The 16,133-nt window shown below is 40.1% G+C and overlaps 1 protein-coding gene across 20 annotated transcripts in view; it reads right to left on the bottom strand.

The window, feature by feature from the left end:
- Positions 1-10,938: 10,938 nt before the first annotated feature.
- Positions 10,939-16,133, bottom strand: part of ARPP21 (cAMP regulated phosphoprotein 21) — a 154,751-nt gene continuing 149,556 nt past the window's right edge. For all 20 annotated transcript variants that reach the window (XM_059390615.1, XM_059390602.1, XM_059390610.1 and 17 more), the window contains 2 exons: positions 12,905-13,053; positions 10,939-11,756 (listed from right to left, as the gene is read on the bottom strand). In XM_059390615.1, the coding sequence (XP_059246598.1) occupies positions 11,499-11,756; positions 12,905-13,053 (407 nt within the window). In that variant the 3' untranslated portion in view covers positions 10,939-11,498. The remainder of the gene's footprint in view (positions 11,757-12,904; positions 13,054-16,133) is intronic.

Here is a 16,133-nt window from a genome sequence, read left to right on the forward strand (position 1 = left end):
AAAAAAAAAAGACTGTAAAGAAGGATAAATCTTCAAGATAGAATGACTCTGGGTCCCTGTCCATGGCAGCTATGGGAATAGTCCTCTCAAACTTCTGACGGCAGAGAGATTGAGTAAGGGTCCCCAGCCACCGTGCTCTGAAAACCATCTCCAAACTGATACAGTAGTATCAGTTACCATAGAACTGCCCAAAGACAGCAACCGAGCTCAACAGAAATGCTAAGGTGGACTCAATCCTGAGGCAGGTGGCTCTCTCCTGACACAGCTGCTTTGACTTGAAGACTTCCCATTGATCTTGATGGAACTTTCTTGAACTTCACTGCATTCTAAGACTTATCCTATCCATACTTTCTCCTTTTCTCCCTCTTCCATAGGGATCAGACTTGCATCAGGGTCAGATGACTCCGCTGGCTTCCTCCAGCTCCCTCCCCACTTTCCCTTCCTCCTTAATCTCTAAAAAATCTAATCCCATCTTGGCATCTGCTTTTCAGAGGACCCATAAGTGGCGATGAGTGTGGTATAAATAATGGGCAGGAAGATGGAGCTCAGGACTGGGAAAGAAGATACCACACATGGTTCCCCTGGCAATGGTGGGGTGGAGGAAAGCATGCCTGTGGAGAAAAATGACCTTGTAGATAAAATGATGCAAGCATGTAAGAGATATGAGGGGAACAATGCCCAAAAAGGTAGCAGAGTGGTGGTTAAAGTTATTGCTAAGTGGTGTTGACACTCCGTAGAAGGCTAATGAAGAACCAAAGACCATCAACAAATAGTTGCAGTCTTAAGGGCTAGAGCCAGAGTTGCTCTTTGGGAGTTTACAATCTGCTTCTACTTCCGCAGTGGAAGACAGGAAAGAGCTGAGCTGCAAACAACAAACATAAAATCTAATAGAATTTCAGAGCTATAGAGACTTCAAATGCTCAGCTGGGTAGGTCTGAATGCTAAATCAGGCCCATAGTTGAAGAAACTCGGAATGCTGAAACACAGAATGGGGGCCCATTTTTTTAAAGACTATTTATTTATTTGACAGAAAGCACAAGTAGGCATAGCGGCAGGCAGAGGGAGGAGGAGAAGCAGGCCCCCCACTGAGCAGAGACACCCCCCCCACACACAAAAGTAGAGCCAGATGCCAGGAACCCTGGGATGATGACCTGAATTGAAGTCAGATGCTTAACCAACTGAGTCACCCAGGCACTCCTGGAATGGGAACATCTTGATTGATGTCCTGGGGGATGTTGGTTCTGCAGATCCCTCTGAAACTTCTGAGTTCCCAGAAGTGGCACCTCCCCAGGGTTGTATGGAAGACAGCGTGGAAGCCTTGTTCCCCTGAGCAGATACACTTTCTTTCTTTCCTGGCTTCCAGGCTGGTAACTAGTGTTAATTCCTTGCATAAATTGACTGGACAATTGTGGGCCTAATAAGGGAGGAAAGAGATGAATAAAGGAAGAAACAGCAGTAATTAGAGAACATGTACCAGCAGGACCCAGCAGAATATTTTAGAGGTTAAATTCTGAGAGTGCTTGATCATAGGAGCTAAAATACAAGACTTTCTCAAGACACGGGTTTAACATTCTGTTAAAGACCCTGGGCGATAGCTCTCAGCATCCTGAAGAAAGTGATGCCAGTCCTGAGAGAGGTAGAAAAGTCCAAGATTTACTGACAGATGATGTAGAGAGAAATGACTAGGGTGGAGGAGGTGGGCTTGCTGGGTGGCTAATGTTTTGAAAAGTCAGAAGATCTGCTAGAAATTTATCTTAGGAGGGTTGGAGAACACATGATTCATCAAGACCATCATAAATGTGCTGGTAAGAACACCAAATGTTCTTACCAGCACCACTAAGATTAGCAGTGGCCTGCTCGGAAGGTAGAAGATGTGGTCACAGAGCTAGGCACACTAATGTCATAGGAATTATGGCATCTCCAAATTACAGTGTTAGGAGGTTATCATAAGCTAAGGGTCAGTTACTACGGTGGCAGATAAATTTGGGGAGCCATTTTGGAATGATAGACAATATCCGCAACAAAAAAGGCAAGAGAGGATAAGCAGAAAGCTGAGGGTGGTTGTTCCAATAAAATTTTATTTCAGTAATATTATTTTTAAAAAATAAATAAAAAAGGGGTCTAGGCTTTTGCACCCTCCACCCCCACAGAATTCTATCCTTGCTTTCCATCCATGGCCACTCAAGTCTTCTTTTTAACACTCAGAGAATTACCCTAAATACTCTCATACTTCTGAGTAATTTAGATAGAATCATGTCTTAAGATCATGACCTAGACTTTTTATGTAGGTTTTATGTGTCCCTAAGAAAGGTCAGGGATTTCAAAGTCTTCTAGTTCAAATCTTACTGATCAACAGAGCCACTGTCAGATCTTTCCAAAAAGATGAGATCCTGAAATCCCATACTCCACCACCCATCCCACTTATTGGCCATGAGTCTCTAAAACTTCACAAGCAATCAGACTACCCAAGGACTATGGCACCATAATAGACGTTGCAATGATGAGCCTGTGGACAGTGCTTCCAGGAGTACCTGAGGCTTGGGTAGACTTCTTATCTGAAGTCTTTCCTTGTCCTTCAAGTTGTCAAGTGAAGGAGAAGTCATATGTCTCTGTTTTGGAGACTGGTAAAAAATATTCAGTGATTGAATAATTTACCTAAGGAGAGAAGATGGACCCCACAGTCAGGAAGAGGGAGTTTCAATGCAGTTATATTAAAATTAATGAAGATAGCATGGAGAGAGGGAACTCTACTGGGTCTTACTAAAGGATCAGGAAGCTAAAAGAAAAGTGTTCACAAGAAGAAATGTTTGAGAAAATGAAGACTTGTCCAATGTCACCTATGCAATAAACATAAGGACTTTAAATCTGATTTTCTTCATCCAAAGCCTGATTGTACTCTATGAAACACAACCAACCATTGCAAGCCAATGATGGACCACAGCAGACAACATAGACTGATGTTTGGCTATAGTTTGAGACCTGTAGGCTTTGGGTATGTTATGGGTTATACTGTCCCCCCCAAAAAGATATATTCAAGTCTTAATTCCCAGAACCTGTGAATGTGACCTTATTTGAAAATAGAGTCTTCTGTGGAGGTAATCTAATTCAGATGAGGTCATTGAGTGGGCCTTAACTCACTTTGTCCTTAGGAAGGAGAAAAGTCAGAGACACTGAGACAGAGACACAAATGACAGATAGCCATGTGAAGACAGAGGCAGAGATTGGGGCCATGCCACCACATGCCAAGGGACACCTGGAGATATCAGAACCTGAAAGAAGCGAGGAAGCATTCTTCCTAAAAAGCTTTGGAAGGAACATGATCTTACCAGCACCTTGGTTTTGGACTTCTGTCTTCTAAAACTGTGCAGGCATATATTTTTTATTGTTTGAAGCTACCCATTTTGTGGTATTTTGTTATGGTGATCATAAGAAATTGATACAGGGTTTGAGAACAAAAAAAAAAAAAAAAGAAAGAAAAAGAAATGTGCATATTCTCAAAGCCTGGAGGCATTCTGAGTCCTCTGCCTTTATGACTTGATCATTCCATATGAATCTGAGCCCACACTCAGGCAGCCACAGTGCATGTCCGTCCCTCCTGGTAGTGTGGTGTTTGCACACAGATGTAGTAAATGAGACTGGATATAAGCACTATTTTGGGATTGTCCCAAGGTAGGACCCAATATAAATAAGAACCAGGCATGTTCTCAGTGTAGGGTACCTTGATGGTGGCCAAATAGGGGTGTGATGTACCCCTTTTCCTGAATGTGTGGGGGAAGCAAGATCAGAAAATGCGACTCCAGTGATAGATTATGCCAGGAAGGCATCTCAAGAAAGCATAAGAGAAAATTTTAAATATCCACAAAAATGTGTAGTTTTCCTGAAAGTACCTTAGTAAAGAGAATTTCCAGGAATTTTCCAGGTGAATGTGGCAGAATCTTACTCATTTAGAATTATATACAAAGGTACACTAAAAACTTGGCTTAATCTCTATACATGAACACCACTCAGGCAATATGGCATTTTGCATTTTACAAATGTAGAGTATGAAGCTATGAGAAAGGCTAAGGGGTTGCACAAATTCCAGTAAGTGCATGTGTGTTGCAGTGGCAGGGGGTGGGTGGGAGGTAGGCATTGCTGGATTCAAACTCAAGATGTCTGACATCAAGTAAAGGATGCTTTTTATATCTAACACCACAGGTATGGCAATAATTTGGTGTAAAGGAGAAATCATCTCATGTGTCCTCATGCCCAGTAACATCAACTGATGAACAGCTATCAATTTGAAAAAATCAATTAGTTGGTTGAAGATTTGCAAAGATTTGATACATACGTAGACAGACAGATGGAAGATAGATATATCATGGATTTAGATACATGGGTGGAGGGGTGTGGTTGTGTGTCAAAAAATATCCTAGGACACTGTTGGACACAGATTAGATTTTGAACAACTTGAAGTCTCCATGTTTCCCATGCTTCTTGTACCAGTATTCCATAGAGCTCTACATTTTTACATAAAGAAAAACAGAATACAGACATCATCTTCTGGTACAGTGAGGATCCCTCCCTAATGGAAAGGAAGGTAACCGAGCCTGGTAATCTCCAGTGAGGATGACATACAGGCAAAGTGAAGCAATAAATCATCAAATGATCTGCCAGCAGACTCAGCTGCAACTGTGTTTATCTACTCTCTTTTAAACAACTCTTTTAATGGCATCTCACTGTTTCTCCCTTAGGAAATTATTTCATTGTATAATTGCCCTGGCTTCAAGTGAAATTTTCTTAATGTCCAATTTAAATTGCTGCTTTTTTTTTTTTTCCGTCTCAAGCCATTGATCTCTATTACATTACTATTAAGCACCGTAAGTAACTCCTCTCTCTTTTGAAAAGGATGAAATTGGCTTGTACATTTCATTTAGAAATGTGACCTCATTCTTGTACATCAAAATTTGAAACACTTGAAAAAGACAGGTGAGCATCCTGTTCCTTGGAAAAATGGGATTTTCCTGTTTCTGAGTTTTTCCACCAGCTTAGAAACAATTCATGGGTTTGATACAATGACCCAGATGGTACTATACAGGTGGTGTTTCTTGCAGCATCCCTGTAATGGAAAGGTAAACACACTTGTTTCTTTAAAGAAATGTGAACCCCATATCAGCATTTTACACAAAGGGAAAGAACATATTTGCACAGAGGTGCCTACTGACGTACTCGCTCAAGAACCCAGGAGAATCAGCTGAGACTCCATGTGCCAAAGGGCTAGAACCACAAGAAAGTAGGGAGTCTTATGATAGCACTCTGGCAAACCAAATACCGTAGCTTCAAATCTACTAGCATGGCAAAAACTTTTAGGGTACAGAAGGAACAATGTGACCTTTCCTTGTGCTCAGAACCATCTATTTTCATGGGCTGATTCTTATGGGGGTGCTGATTCTTATGGGGGATGATTCAAAAATTCACAAAAAATAACTCCCCTATTTTGAATTTGCATTCTAGGACTTCTATCTCTAGGTTTCTCCCTCTCTCTCCCCACCCCTGCATGACCCCCCATCCCCTGTGTCCCTCAGAGACTGAAAGAATGAGGCCTCGAGCATTCAGAAAACGACTCCTTTCCAACAGGATGCTCTCCGGCTGCTCCGGTCTTCTGCGCCTGGGCGTCATTTGCACGCTCAGCAAGCGTCAGGATGGTCTGCTGAGTTTGCTTCTTGATTGTCCATCAAATCCAGTTTCAGGGTTCACCCCTATTCAGATCTATGTCTCCTCCTGTTTGCTTAATATCAGACCTTTCCTGACTCCTTCTATGCCAACACAGGGAGCAAAACGGAATAAAGCAGTAAAACAAAACCAATCAAATCATGAACACAAACATCAAAGTGTTCCCTGAGCTTCCGCAGTCAGGGAGTTGGTTAATATTGTCTTAGAGGATGCAGCCTCAGGCCTAGTAGAGGAATCAGTCCTCTGAGGAATCAATCGGGAAATGATTTTCCTCCACACAAGAGTATCAGACACCTACCACCCCCACCGTGTCCGCAATGCCGCAGCAGGGAACACAGCTCAGAGTGAGCTGCTCTTGCCCCTGGTGGCATCTAATAGTGGCAAATCTTTCTGTAGAGAAGACTGGAGGCAGCAAAATCCCACAGAAAGTGGATGGTAAAGATTTGAGCTTGAAACGAGCACGAAAGCTGAGAACTACTGGAAAATAATCTCAAAGACCTAATGAGAACAATTTCCGTAGAAAAGGGTAAAACCATATGGAAAGAAGACGATGTCTGGTCTTGTGTAAAAGTGTCACGCATAAGGGTACAGAAAACACTTTTTTTTTTTCCCCCTGAGCGCTAATGGAAAAGGATTCTCAGCATTTATTGAAAGAAGGGGGTATGGGAAGTTGATATTAGAGTTCACTGTGTATCCCATACCCATACTGAATACTTAGCAGCCCTCCGCATGCTAGTTCCAATCTCAACTCAGACTTCATTTCTTTAACCCAGACAGGGTATAAGAACTGTGCCATATGATACTTAGGGCACTTGCACGTACAAGTTTCTGTCCAAGAGGGAAGAACAAGACCTCCACCGCTATAAAGCTTGGCTGTGCAGGCAACACAGTTGCTAAGGGCTGAGAGCCAGAACCCACTTCTGACTTCTCCCAACTAGGCTTCTGGTTCCTGTAGCTCAATGACAAACCTTAACTATAATTGCATTCATCTCCACTTTCTGAATGAAGAGACTTTTCAAGTCTAACCCATCCTGTTTTCCAGACCCTTGATTCTTTGGGAACCATGGCTGGATCATTACCACCTTTGATTGAAAGCTCTTCAGAAGTCCCTGGGGGCCAGTTAACACTGCTGGCTGTGGAGGTCCTGCCAACCAGGCCCATGAGGAACTTCAAAGTACTCCATCTCTCCTCTTCCTCTGTTTAGCTACCTCCTACTTCAACCAACCTGAATAGGAATGTCCATGGGTTCCTGGGTATCTTTCTTTTGCTTTTGGATGTTTCTCTAGGCTGGGGTTGTGACTCACCCACATCATGTCTGCATGCCCAAATTTTATCTAACCAGCATAGCACAGGTCAAAAACCTCATAAAACCACAGCTCCTTCTCTAAAATCCTGTTTTTACATGTATTTTTCATGTGAGGCCTATGACTAATTTCCTATATTTTTAGTCATTTGTACCCTGGTATAATTTATTCTGAGAACCAATAAACTTCATAATTGCAGGGCCTCCATGAACTATGGAAATCAGTGAGTATACAATAAAAGGTGGTTGAATAAAAAAATGCATAAATCATTCTTCTCTTTTATACTCAGAGAGAGGTATGCAGGATCATTAGAGATAACTTCAAACAAAAAACTACTATAATAATTTTAGGTGTAAAATCTTTCAAGATTAAGAATTTAAAAACAAAAAAAAAACAAAAACCAGAATAAGAATTAAAAAAAAAAAAAAAGTCCAGGCTCATACATTCATGGAGGAAAGTGTGTGCACTAGGGTAGTTACCAAAAGATGTCATAGTTGGAAGGAGTGTTGTGATATTACACGTTGACATAATATGTAGTTTCTATACAGATAAAAGAACAGTATTTGTATTCTTTTCTTAGGAGTCTCTAATGTAATGTTATATTTATTTTTTTAAAGACTTTATTTATTTATTTGACAGAGAGAGAGAGATCACAAGTAGGCAGAGAAGCAGGCATAGAGAGAGGGGGAAGCAGGCTCCCTGCTGAGCAGAGAGCCAAATGCAGGGCTCAATCCCAGGACCCTGAGGTCATGACCTGAACTGAAGGCAGAGGTTTAACCCACTGAGCCACCCAGGTGCCCCTAATGCAATGGTTTAAAATATAAGTTCCTCATAATATTAGTCTTTTGATATAGTCTGTGAAGATACTGTGCTTGACTAAGTTTGCCACCCACTTGGAAACTCATAGTCTAAAGTGATATTGTTAAGGTTTCCAGAAATCAGAATCTTTAAAAAGATTGCTTAACCTTCATTAACCTTGTTTTCCAACCATTATTATCCTTGGAATAGTCTTTCTCAAATAACAGCTATCCGTAGCCCAAGGGAAGGGTCTACCATGGAAAATATTTTAGGAACTACTGTTCTAAGATATTAGTTTGGAACAAAACCCGAGCTATTTGTTTTAACTCTGCCCTTAGGGTGAGATATTTGAATTGCTTTCTTTCTGGTCTGTAAGTGATCAAGTCACCTGTGATGACAAGTGCCAGGCTAGCGGTGAGGGGTGGGTCCTTAGTGAACGGTGCAGACTGTGTGCACAGAATACAGGTAGCAGATGATGGAGGTTGAAGACATCCCACCACACTAGCTTCCGGCTAAACTGGAAGCAGAGTAGAAAAGTGCATTTGTTAGACCTCAAAGCCATTTCTGTTGCAATGTTCTTCCTTCCCCGATTGTTTTTGCTTTATACTTTGAATCTCTCTTATAAAAGAACTCTGGCTGGGTGGCTCAGTGGGTTAAGCCACTGCCTTCGGCTCGGGTCATGATCTCAGGGTCTTGGGATCGAGTCCCACATCGGGCTCTCTGCTCAGCAGGGAGCCTGCTTCCCTCTCTCTCTCTGCCTGCCTCTCCATCTACTTGTGATTTCTCTCTGTCAAATAAATAAATAAATAAATAAAAAATAAAACAACTCTGGCTCATGTGTACCCTACTTATTTTTGTTATAATGATTTATAGCTTTATTTTAAATCCTCCAACCATACTTATAATTAATTGCATAATTCCATTTCCTTAATGTTATATAACATGCTCTTCTATCCCACTCGACATCCTGTGAAACTATATTAAAACAATAAAATAATTATGGCTGAAATTCATTGGCGTCCTGGTTAGAACCTTTAGTTCCAACTATTGCAGAATAACTAAGTGTATGATAAAACTTACAAGAATAAATCTAAGTGCTTTAAATTTATTTGTACTCATTTGGAATGGTGCCACATAATTAGGATATAATCAAGTATGCAATAAAAGTTTGCCAAATAAATGAATGCATAAGTCACTCTTGTTCTCATTTACATTCACAGAGAAGATCATAAGGGATGACTGTATCTATATATTTATATAGTTACATATATATGTATCCATCTCTCTCTGTATAAGCTTATGTACTGAATAATATGTAACTGCAAAATGTGATTGTGAAAAAATTATTAGCCAACATGAAAAAAACGAATGTTCTGATGATAAATTAAATCCTGGAAATGTATCACTGATAAAGCCATCTCTCTATGCAGCCATCTCAAATATTCTAATGTAAAGCATAACATAAGATTTGGGATAACATAATGTTAGGAAACAACTCTTAGTGGAAGTGGACAAGGCTCGGCCTGAAATAGTATCTAAAGGGCTTTATGAAGGAAAAGTCAAATGTCTCAGTGGGAAAGAGTGTGGCACGTTTGTAGGAAAGGGACCAAATATAGGGAAGGCCCGTCTTTTCCACAAGCATGATGTATGTTTCAGATAAAGAGGGCTCAGTCATGCTAAGAATCATTAGAGAAAAGATAAAGAATTCCCAGAATTCTGTGAAGAGAAGATAAGCATTCAGACTCATATTAGGATCCTTGCGTTTGGGATCTACCAATGTGAGAGAGCTAAATGGAGGCTGTATTTCAAAAGAATATCTCTGTTGGTCAGCTCCCTCCTTCCATTATGGGAAGGTCTTAATTAGGCAAACACATTGCTCTTTCTCAGAGCAGCTATTGGTTTAATAGCTCCTCAACCTATTGGTTTAATGGCTCAACAACAACAACAAACCACATCCTCTTTTTATAACTTTTTTTTTTTCCCCATGGGTAGGGCTTATTTACAATGAAGAATTCAGGAGACTTAGATTTGGGTCAATAGGACAGATGTCACAAGGAATGAAGCTAATGAGAGTTTGTGTAGAATTTCTCTTTTAGAGTAAAAAGAAAATGAGAGCATAAAATTAAGAAATGGTAATCCTAGGTAGAGTTTTTAACTAGAAGTTTCATGCTCTCTCCAACTAAGCAACATGAAAATGGAATGATCTAATATGGGGAAATGTGATAATATGAAGAAAAGTGGGAAATATCCAGATATACTCTCCAAACCCCTCTCATTGGTAATAATGGTTTTTAGACAAAAAGTAGAAAAGAGAAAACTAATAGTCATTGTACAGATATAGCAAATTGGAAGCTGTGGGGTTCTATTCTCCCCATTAAATACCTCCCAGAAGGGCCAACGCTGACATTTGTGGAGTTCTGTTATTATTTTTCAAAGGTTGTCATAAACCAATCTTACCTTCAGAATCTACAGGGGATTAGATAAACATTTTAGGATTAGATAGGATCAGCTTCTTCTAAATTTTTTTTTTAATTTTTTTTAAATGTTTTAAAAAAGAAGTTCCATTTTTTTTCTAAATGTTCTGAGTCTTTGTGACTAAGTTATTGTTATGTTTTACCTTACTTTCAGTTGCCAGGATAAACATTAGCACCTTTGAGTTACTGACCCCAAACTAGTGACACTTTACATTGTGTGACCCAATATATTCGATAGAATTAGACCAAACCTCTTCCAATTACCATCTAAATGAAGAAATCTTGTTTTTCAGGTAGATGGTGGAACTTCAAAGAAGACAGAATAGGGTTTGGTCTAGGGCTGCTATTATAAGTCACTCAAGTATTCTGATTTGGGGAAGTATAGCTACACATATTCAGGACCCCCAGAGCTAAAATCAAGATACACATTTCAGAAATGTGAAGTCAATGAATGTTGGAAATGGAAGCCATCTTATTCCTAGGGCTCCTGCAGTATTAGGACAAGAAACTATAGTTGGTTAAGTGTTTGCCTACCACCTCCAAAATGATGCCAGATTTATTGTGCATAACTCATGAAATACGGTTTGAAGGTGATAACAGTGACACAGAAGCAAACACGTACTGGAAGAGAGAGTGAACCAAACTGATGGTAAAAACATGACCTTCCTCCATAAGGTCAAATAGTTTTATTTTGATTAAACACTACAATACAGTATATATCCATTAAAAAAGAAAACTCTATAATGTATATAAATTATTCCTTCCATTCATCAATTCTTTTATTTTCCATTACAGCTTTGGTACAATGTGATTTCAGTATATAATTTTTAAATACTTTTAGCATCACAAACTCAACACAAAGTACAAAACTAATAATCCAAATTAGGGATATTATAATCTACACAGTGGTATTCAGTGGTAGGAGAAAATCTTACCTTGATGAATTCATGTCACTAGCTAAGCTATAAAGGCATACCTAGCAGACATGACAGAAATATGCACCATTAACCAGCTAATGTGTGTATTAGTCTTTGTTTTTTTTTTGTTTGTTTGTCTGTTTTTGTTTTTGTTTTTTTTTTTTTACAGAATACGAGCAGCAATCATTTGAGTGTTGAGTGAATACTTAAGTCCTCAGCCAGTCTCCCACCTTGCTCCTCTTCCCTTAAAGGCCATGAGTAAGATCACAAGAAATGTACCACAGCCAAAGCACTCAGAATTTGACCTGCCACCCGGTGTTGCTCATAGTTGCACAGTTTGTCCTGCAGCTAGCCGACATCACGGGGACAGAGCTGGAGGGGCAGTGTGGACCAATCAGCCTAAGGTTGTTCTGAGGGGTCGGCGGTGTGACATTACAGTAAACAGGCATTCCAGTGGCTGGGAGTGACCCTTGACCTGCCTGGTTAGGTAGCATGATTGGCTGTTGGTATGACTGCTGGGGCAGTCCTTGAGAACCCTGGGTCATTGGCACCTGCAGAAGACACAAGAGAGAGCCCTTCATGAAGAGGTTTTGTGTGTCTGTCCTGTGAGCTACTGTATGGTCAGGAAAAATACTCAAGCGTTTAGGTCAGACCTAACTGGTCACCTATCCCAGTGTTCCCTTGTATCAGCTGTTTTACCTTGGGCAAGTCACTCAACCTCTCTGATTGCCTAGACTGTCTGCATAATGACACCTATGCCAAAAGCCACTGAAAGACTGCAAGCCTGATGTACAGTGCTGGGACACGTGTGGTGATAGCTCACAAGGTGTTAGTCCTGAGCTTCCTTCCTTCCTTTCCCCTTACACATTGGGGACTGCAGTCTGGACAGCTGGCTCAGAATTTCTGTTTGGAAAGCGATACTTCCATTGCGGTTCCATGCACACTAAGCAGCAGGAGCCAGACAGCAAAGGGAGCTTTTGTCCCAGGCACCTGACTCGGTCTCAACCTGCAGCTTTAAAGAACATCTAATGTGGACCTGGAGGTAGAAATTGAGGCAACGGGTGCAAAGATTATCAGAGGAGGAGGGCAGAGGATCAGGATTTTATTTTGTGCTGTTTTGTTTGTTTCTTTGTTTAAGGGCCAGAAGTAGCTGGTGCAGCTAAATTTAACGGTCAAAGCTTTTCACTAACCCTTCACTTCCACTTCCAGTGTGTCTCAGAATGTAAATCACAAAAAGATGCATGGCATTTTTTAAGTACCCAGTATGGGTTGAGTAAGAAAATAAGGTTGGTGTAGGACCTATCCATGCCCTTTGAACAAATTCGAGATGCCATTTAAACATCTCTTTTAACTTAAAATTGTGGTAAAATGAAGTTATGGAGGCTGTGTACAAAAATGAGTGGAAATTTGTCTTGAGGGCTTTTTCCTGATGAACAAAATTCTACTGGAGATTCTTCTTCCATAAAGAGAAGTTTATATAGAGCCACATTTAGCATGACATTCAAAAGCCACAGTAGTTAGAGAAGCATACCTGTCCCATTTTCTACTTAAAATCTTAATTCAAAGTCAACCATCAACAGGGGCTGGGCATAGCACCCACCACCCCACTAACCACCCAACACGGGACATACTCACAGCCTCCACTTTGGCCAGTGCTACTTTCTAAACCTTCTAAATTTTCCAAGCTTCTGATGTGCACCTGATAAGAAGACATTGCTGGGTAGGAGACCATCACGCTTTGCACCGGAGCTCCTGGCTGGTTGCTCATCACGCTCTGACTCTGGGGTGGCTGCTGCACTCCTATGAGGCCTTGGAACCCCTGTTGACCAGACAAGACTGGCTGGTAACCTGCAAAGAAAAAAAACCACCTTTTGAATTGGTTGCACCAGGAAGAGCGCATGTGATATTTCATGGGGTAAGAGCCCTTGTTCCCTAGTCAACCTTCAGACATCTCGCTCTCCCTATCAGCAATGTGTTATCCAAATGATTATTTCCTAAGAATGCAGTTTTTTGCTCTAAGAGTGGACAAGAGTAGGAAGTCACAAAATTCGCTGGTATTTGCATGCTTATGCAGAATGGTCCAATGAACACGTTGTGACAATGGTAGATGGTTTTATGGCACAAACACCATAACCTCTATTCGTATTTTATAGCTATCAATTATGTTTCTCATGATTTATTGTGTGCTTTGTTTCAATGATATTTGGAGTTTCACAAAATTTTTTTTTCTAATTAAATTGACTCATTCTTTTACTATCTCACCTTTCTGCACGAACTCATTCTACCCACAGATCATCAAACTGCCTAATAACTTTCTATTTTCCATGTTTTGGTGAATAAAATGATTCCCTACCCTGACTAATTCAATGTCCATGGTCTTGGACAAAATGCAGCAACAAGAGAAAAATATGGCATGCTTCTATTCTGCTCCAACTCCAGCTCCCGGGAGAACATTCCAGTAAAGCACTCTAATAAGTGATCATGTACACACAATAGATAATACAGAATATAGCACTCAAAAAATTTTATCCATCATATCCTTCTGAGAAGGTCAGTTGCTCTGGTTTCTTCTCTTTCTTTCTTTCTTTTTTTTTTTTTTTTGAAGTGGATCATGATTTATCTGTTGTAATTATTTTAATTCCTACCCCAAGTGGTTTCAAATGCATTCTTAAAGGAAGTGAACTATTGTTATAAATTTTGGGAAGAAAGTTATGATTTAGGTGAAAATGATGTGGTGGTAGGAAAATGAAACAGATTCACTTTATGATATAAAATAGTCGTTCCAGATCTCATATTATTAACAGTACTGACTACTTCAGAGAAAGTAGAACTGCTATGTTAATACAATTCTCTGAGAGAAAATTTTAAAATCCTAGATTTTAAAAAAGATTTTATTTATTTATTTGAGTGAGAAAGAGTGCGTGATCCCAGGACCCTGGGATTATAACCTGAGCCAAAGGCAGACACTAAACTGACTAAGTCATCCAGGTTTCCCTTTTCTTTAACACAAACACCAACCTAATGTTTTACAACTAGATTTTAAAAATTGAAACCCAGTGTAAAAAATTCCTAATCAATACGTGTGTTTTTTTTTTTTTTTTTAGATTTTTATTTATTTAAGAGAGAGAGAATGTGAGCAAGAGAGAGAGGAGGGGGAAGAGAGACTCTAAAGCAGACTATGCTGAACACAGAGCCCAACACAGGGTTCAGTCTCACCAGTGTGAGATCATGACCTGATTGGAAGCCAAGAGTCAGACGCTTAACTGACTAAGCCACTCAGGCACCCCCCAATTCTTAATAAATTACTTGGTTTTTGAGTGCATTTAAGAGTTTTAACTTTAGAATGAAGACAGGTAAAATTATAGTCTTTGCAGAGGAAAATATCTTACTCTCCTTTGGCATACATAAAACCACCTTTACTCATCTGAAGAATGTCATGGAGACAATGGCTTGCAAAGAGTTACTGAGTTAGGAGATCCACTCTGTTCGCCAAACTAGATAGAAATAAGGTGCAATCCTTTGGAACACCTAAGAGAGGAGGCTGGGGAAAAGCCAAGCTGGGAGGCCTGACCTGTGCCTACCACTGGGCTGTTAGAAAATCACCCTTTGATCTTCTTTACATATCCCATTATTTTGTGTTCACAGTAGTCACCCTACTTCAGTTCCATAGTGGTTTTAACTTATCGAGAGATTATAATCAAGAGTAATGACCACCTCCCCTCCATCTACTTTGTGCCCATGGTACACAGTCAAAGCCCTCCCTGGACGTGCTCTGTAGGCCCATGTATGACTAAGAGTATTAGCTCAGAGGGCTGCATACCTAGAAGGTTTACAGTTACATAACCAGGAAAACCCACCAGACAGGAACAAGAAATTGGGACAAAGGCCATGTCATGGTCCACACTATCTCCCAGAATGCCTCATATACAGAGGCACTTGGCAGAAAATTATTTTAACATTGCAGATATACCTCGTTTTCTTGAGCTTTGCTTTAACAGGCTTTGTAGATACTGAATTTTTTTACAAATCGAAAGTTTGCAGCAACCCTGCTTCAAACGAGTCTATCAGCACCATTTTTCAATGGCATTTTCTCACTTCAGGTCTCTGTGTCACATTTTGTAATTCTCACAGCATTTTAAATGTTTTCATTATTTGTTATGGTGATCTGTGAACAGTGTTTGTAAGTCACAGAAAGCTCAGATGATGGCTAGTATATTTTAGTGCTCTCTCTCTCTCTCTCTCTCTCTATATATATATATATATTTATATAATTTATCTTGCCCGGCATGGAGCCCAATATGGGCCTCAATCTCCTGACCCTGATATTGAGATGTGAGATGAGATCAAGAGTCAGATGCTCAATTGATTGAGCAACTCAGGCACCTCATCAATAAGAATTTTTTTTTTTAAAAGATTTTATTTATTTATTTGACAGAGAGAAATCACAAGTAGATGGAGAGGTAGGCAGAGAGAGAGAGAGAGGGAAGCAGGCTCCCTGCCGAGCAGAGAGCCCGATGCGGGACTAGATCCCAGGACCCTGAGATCATGACCTGAGCCGAAGGCAGCGGCTTAACCCACTGAGCCACCCAGGCGCCCCAATAAGTATTTTTTAATTAAAGTACACAATTGCATTTTTAGACATGATTTAGACATAATTCTATGCTATACTTAATAGACTACAGTATAGTGTAAATATAACTTTTATATGTACTGAAAGCCAAAAAGTTCATTTGACTCGCTTTATTGTGATAGTCACTTTATTGCAGTGGTCTGGAAATGAACCCGCAGCATTTCTGAGGTTATGCTTGTCACTGCAAACAATTGTTTTCTATTATTTCCATTATCTAGAGATTCCACTCTAATTCATGTGTTTATTGGCCCTGAAAAAATTCTGTTGCTATTATGCTTTTATTATGACATGATTCCTA

The sequence above is a fragment of the Mustela nigripes genome, chromosome 2, assembly GCF_022355385.1.
Source record: "Mustela nigripes isolate SB6536 chromosome 2, MUSNIG.SB6536, whole genome shotgun sequence".
NCBI lineage: Eukaryota > Metazoa > Chordata > Mammalia > Carnivora > Mustelidae > Mustela > Mustela nigripes.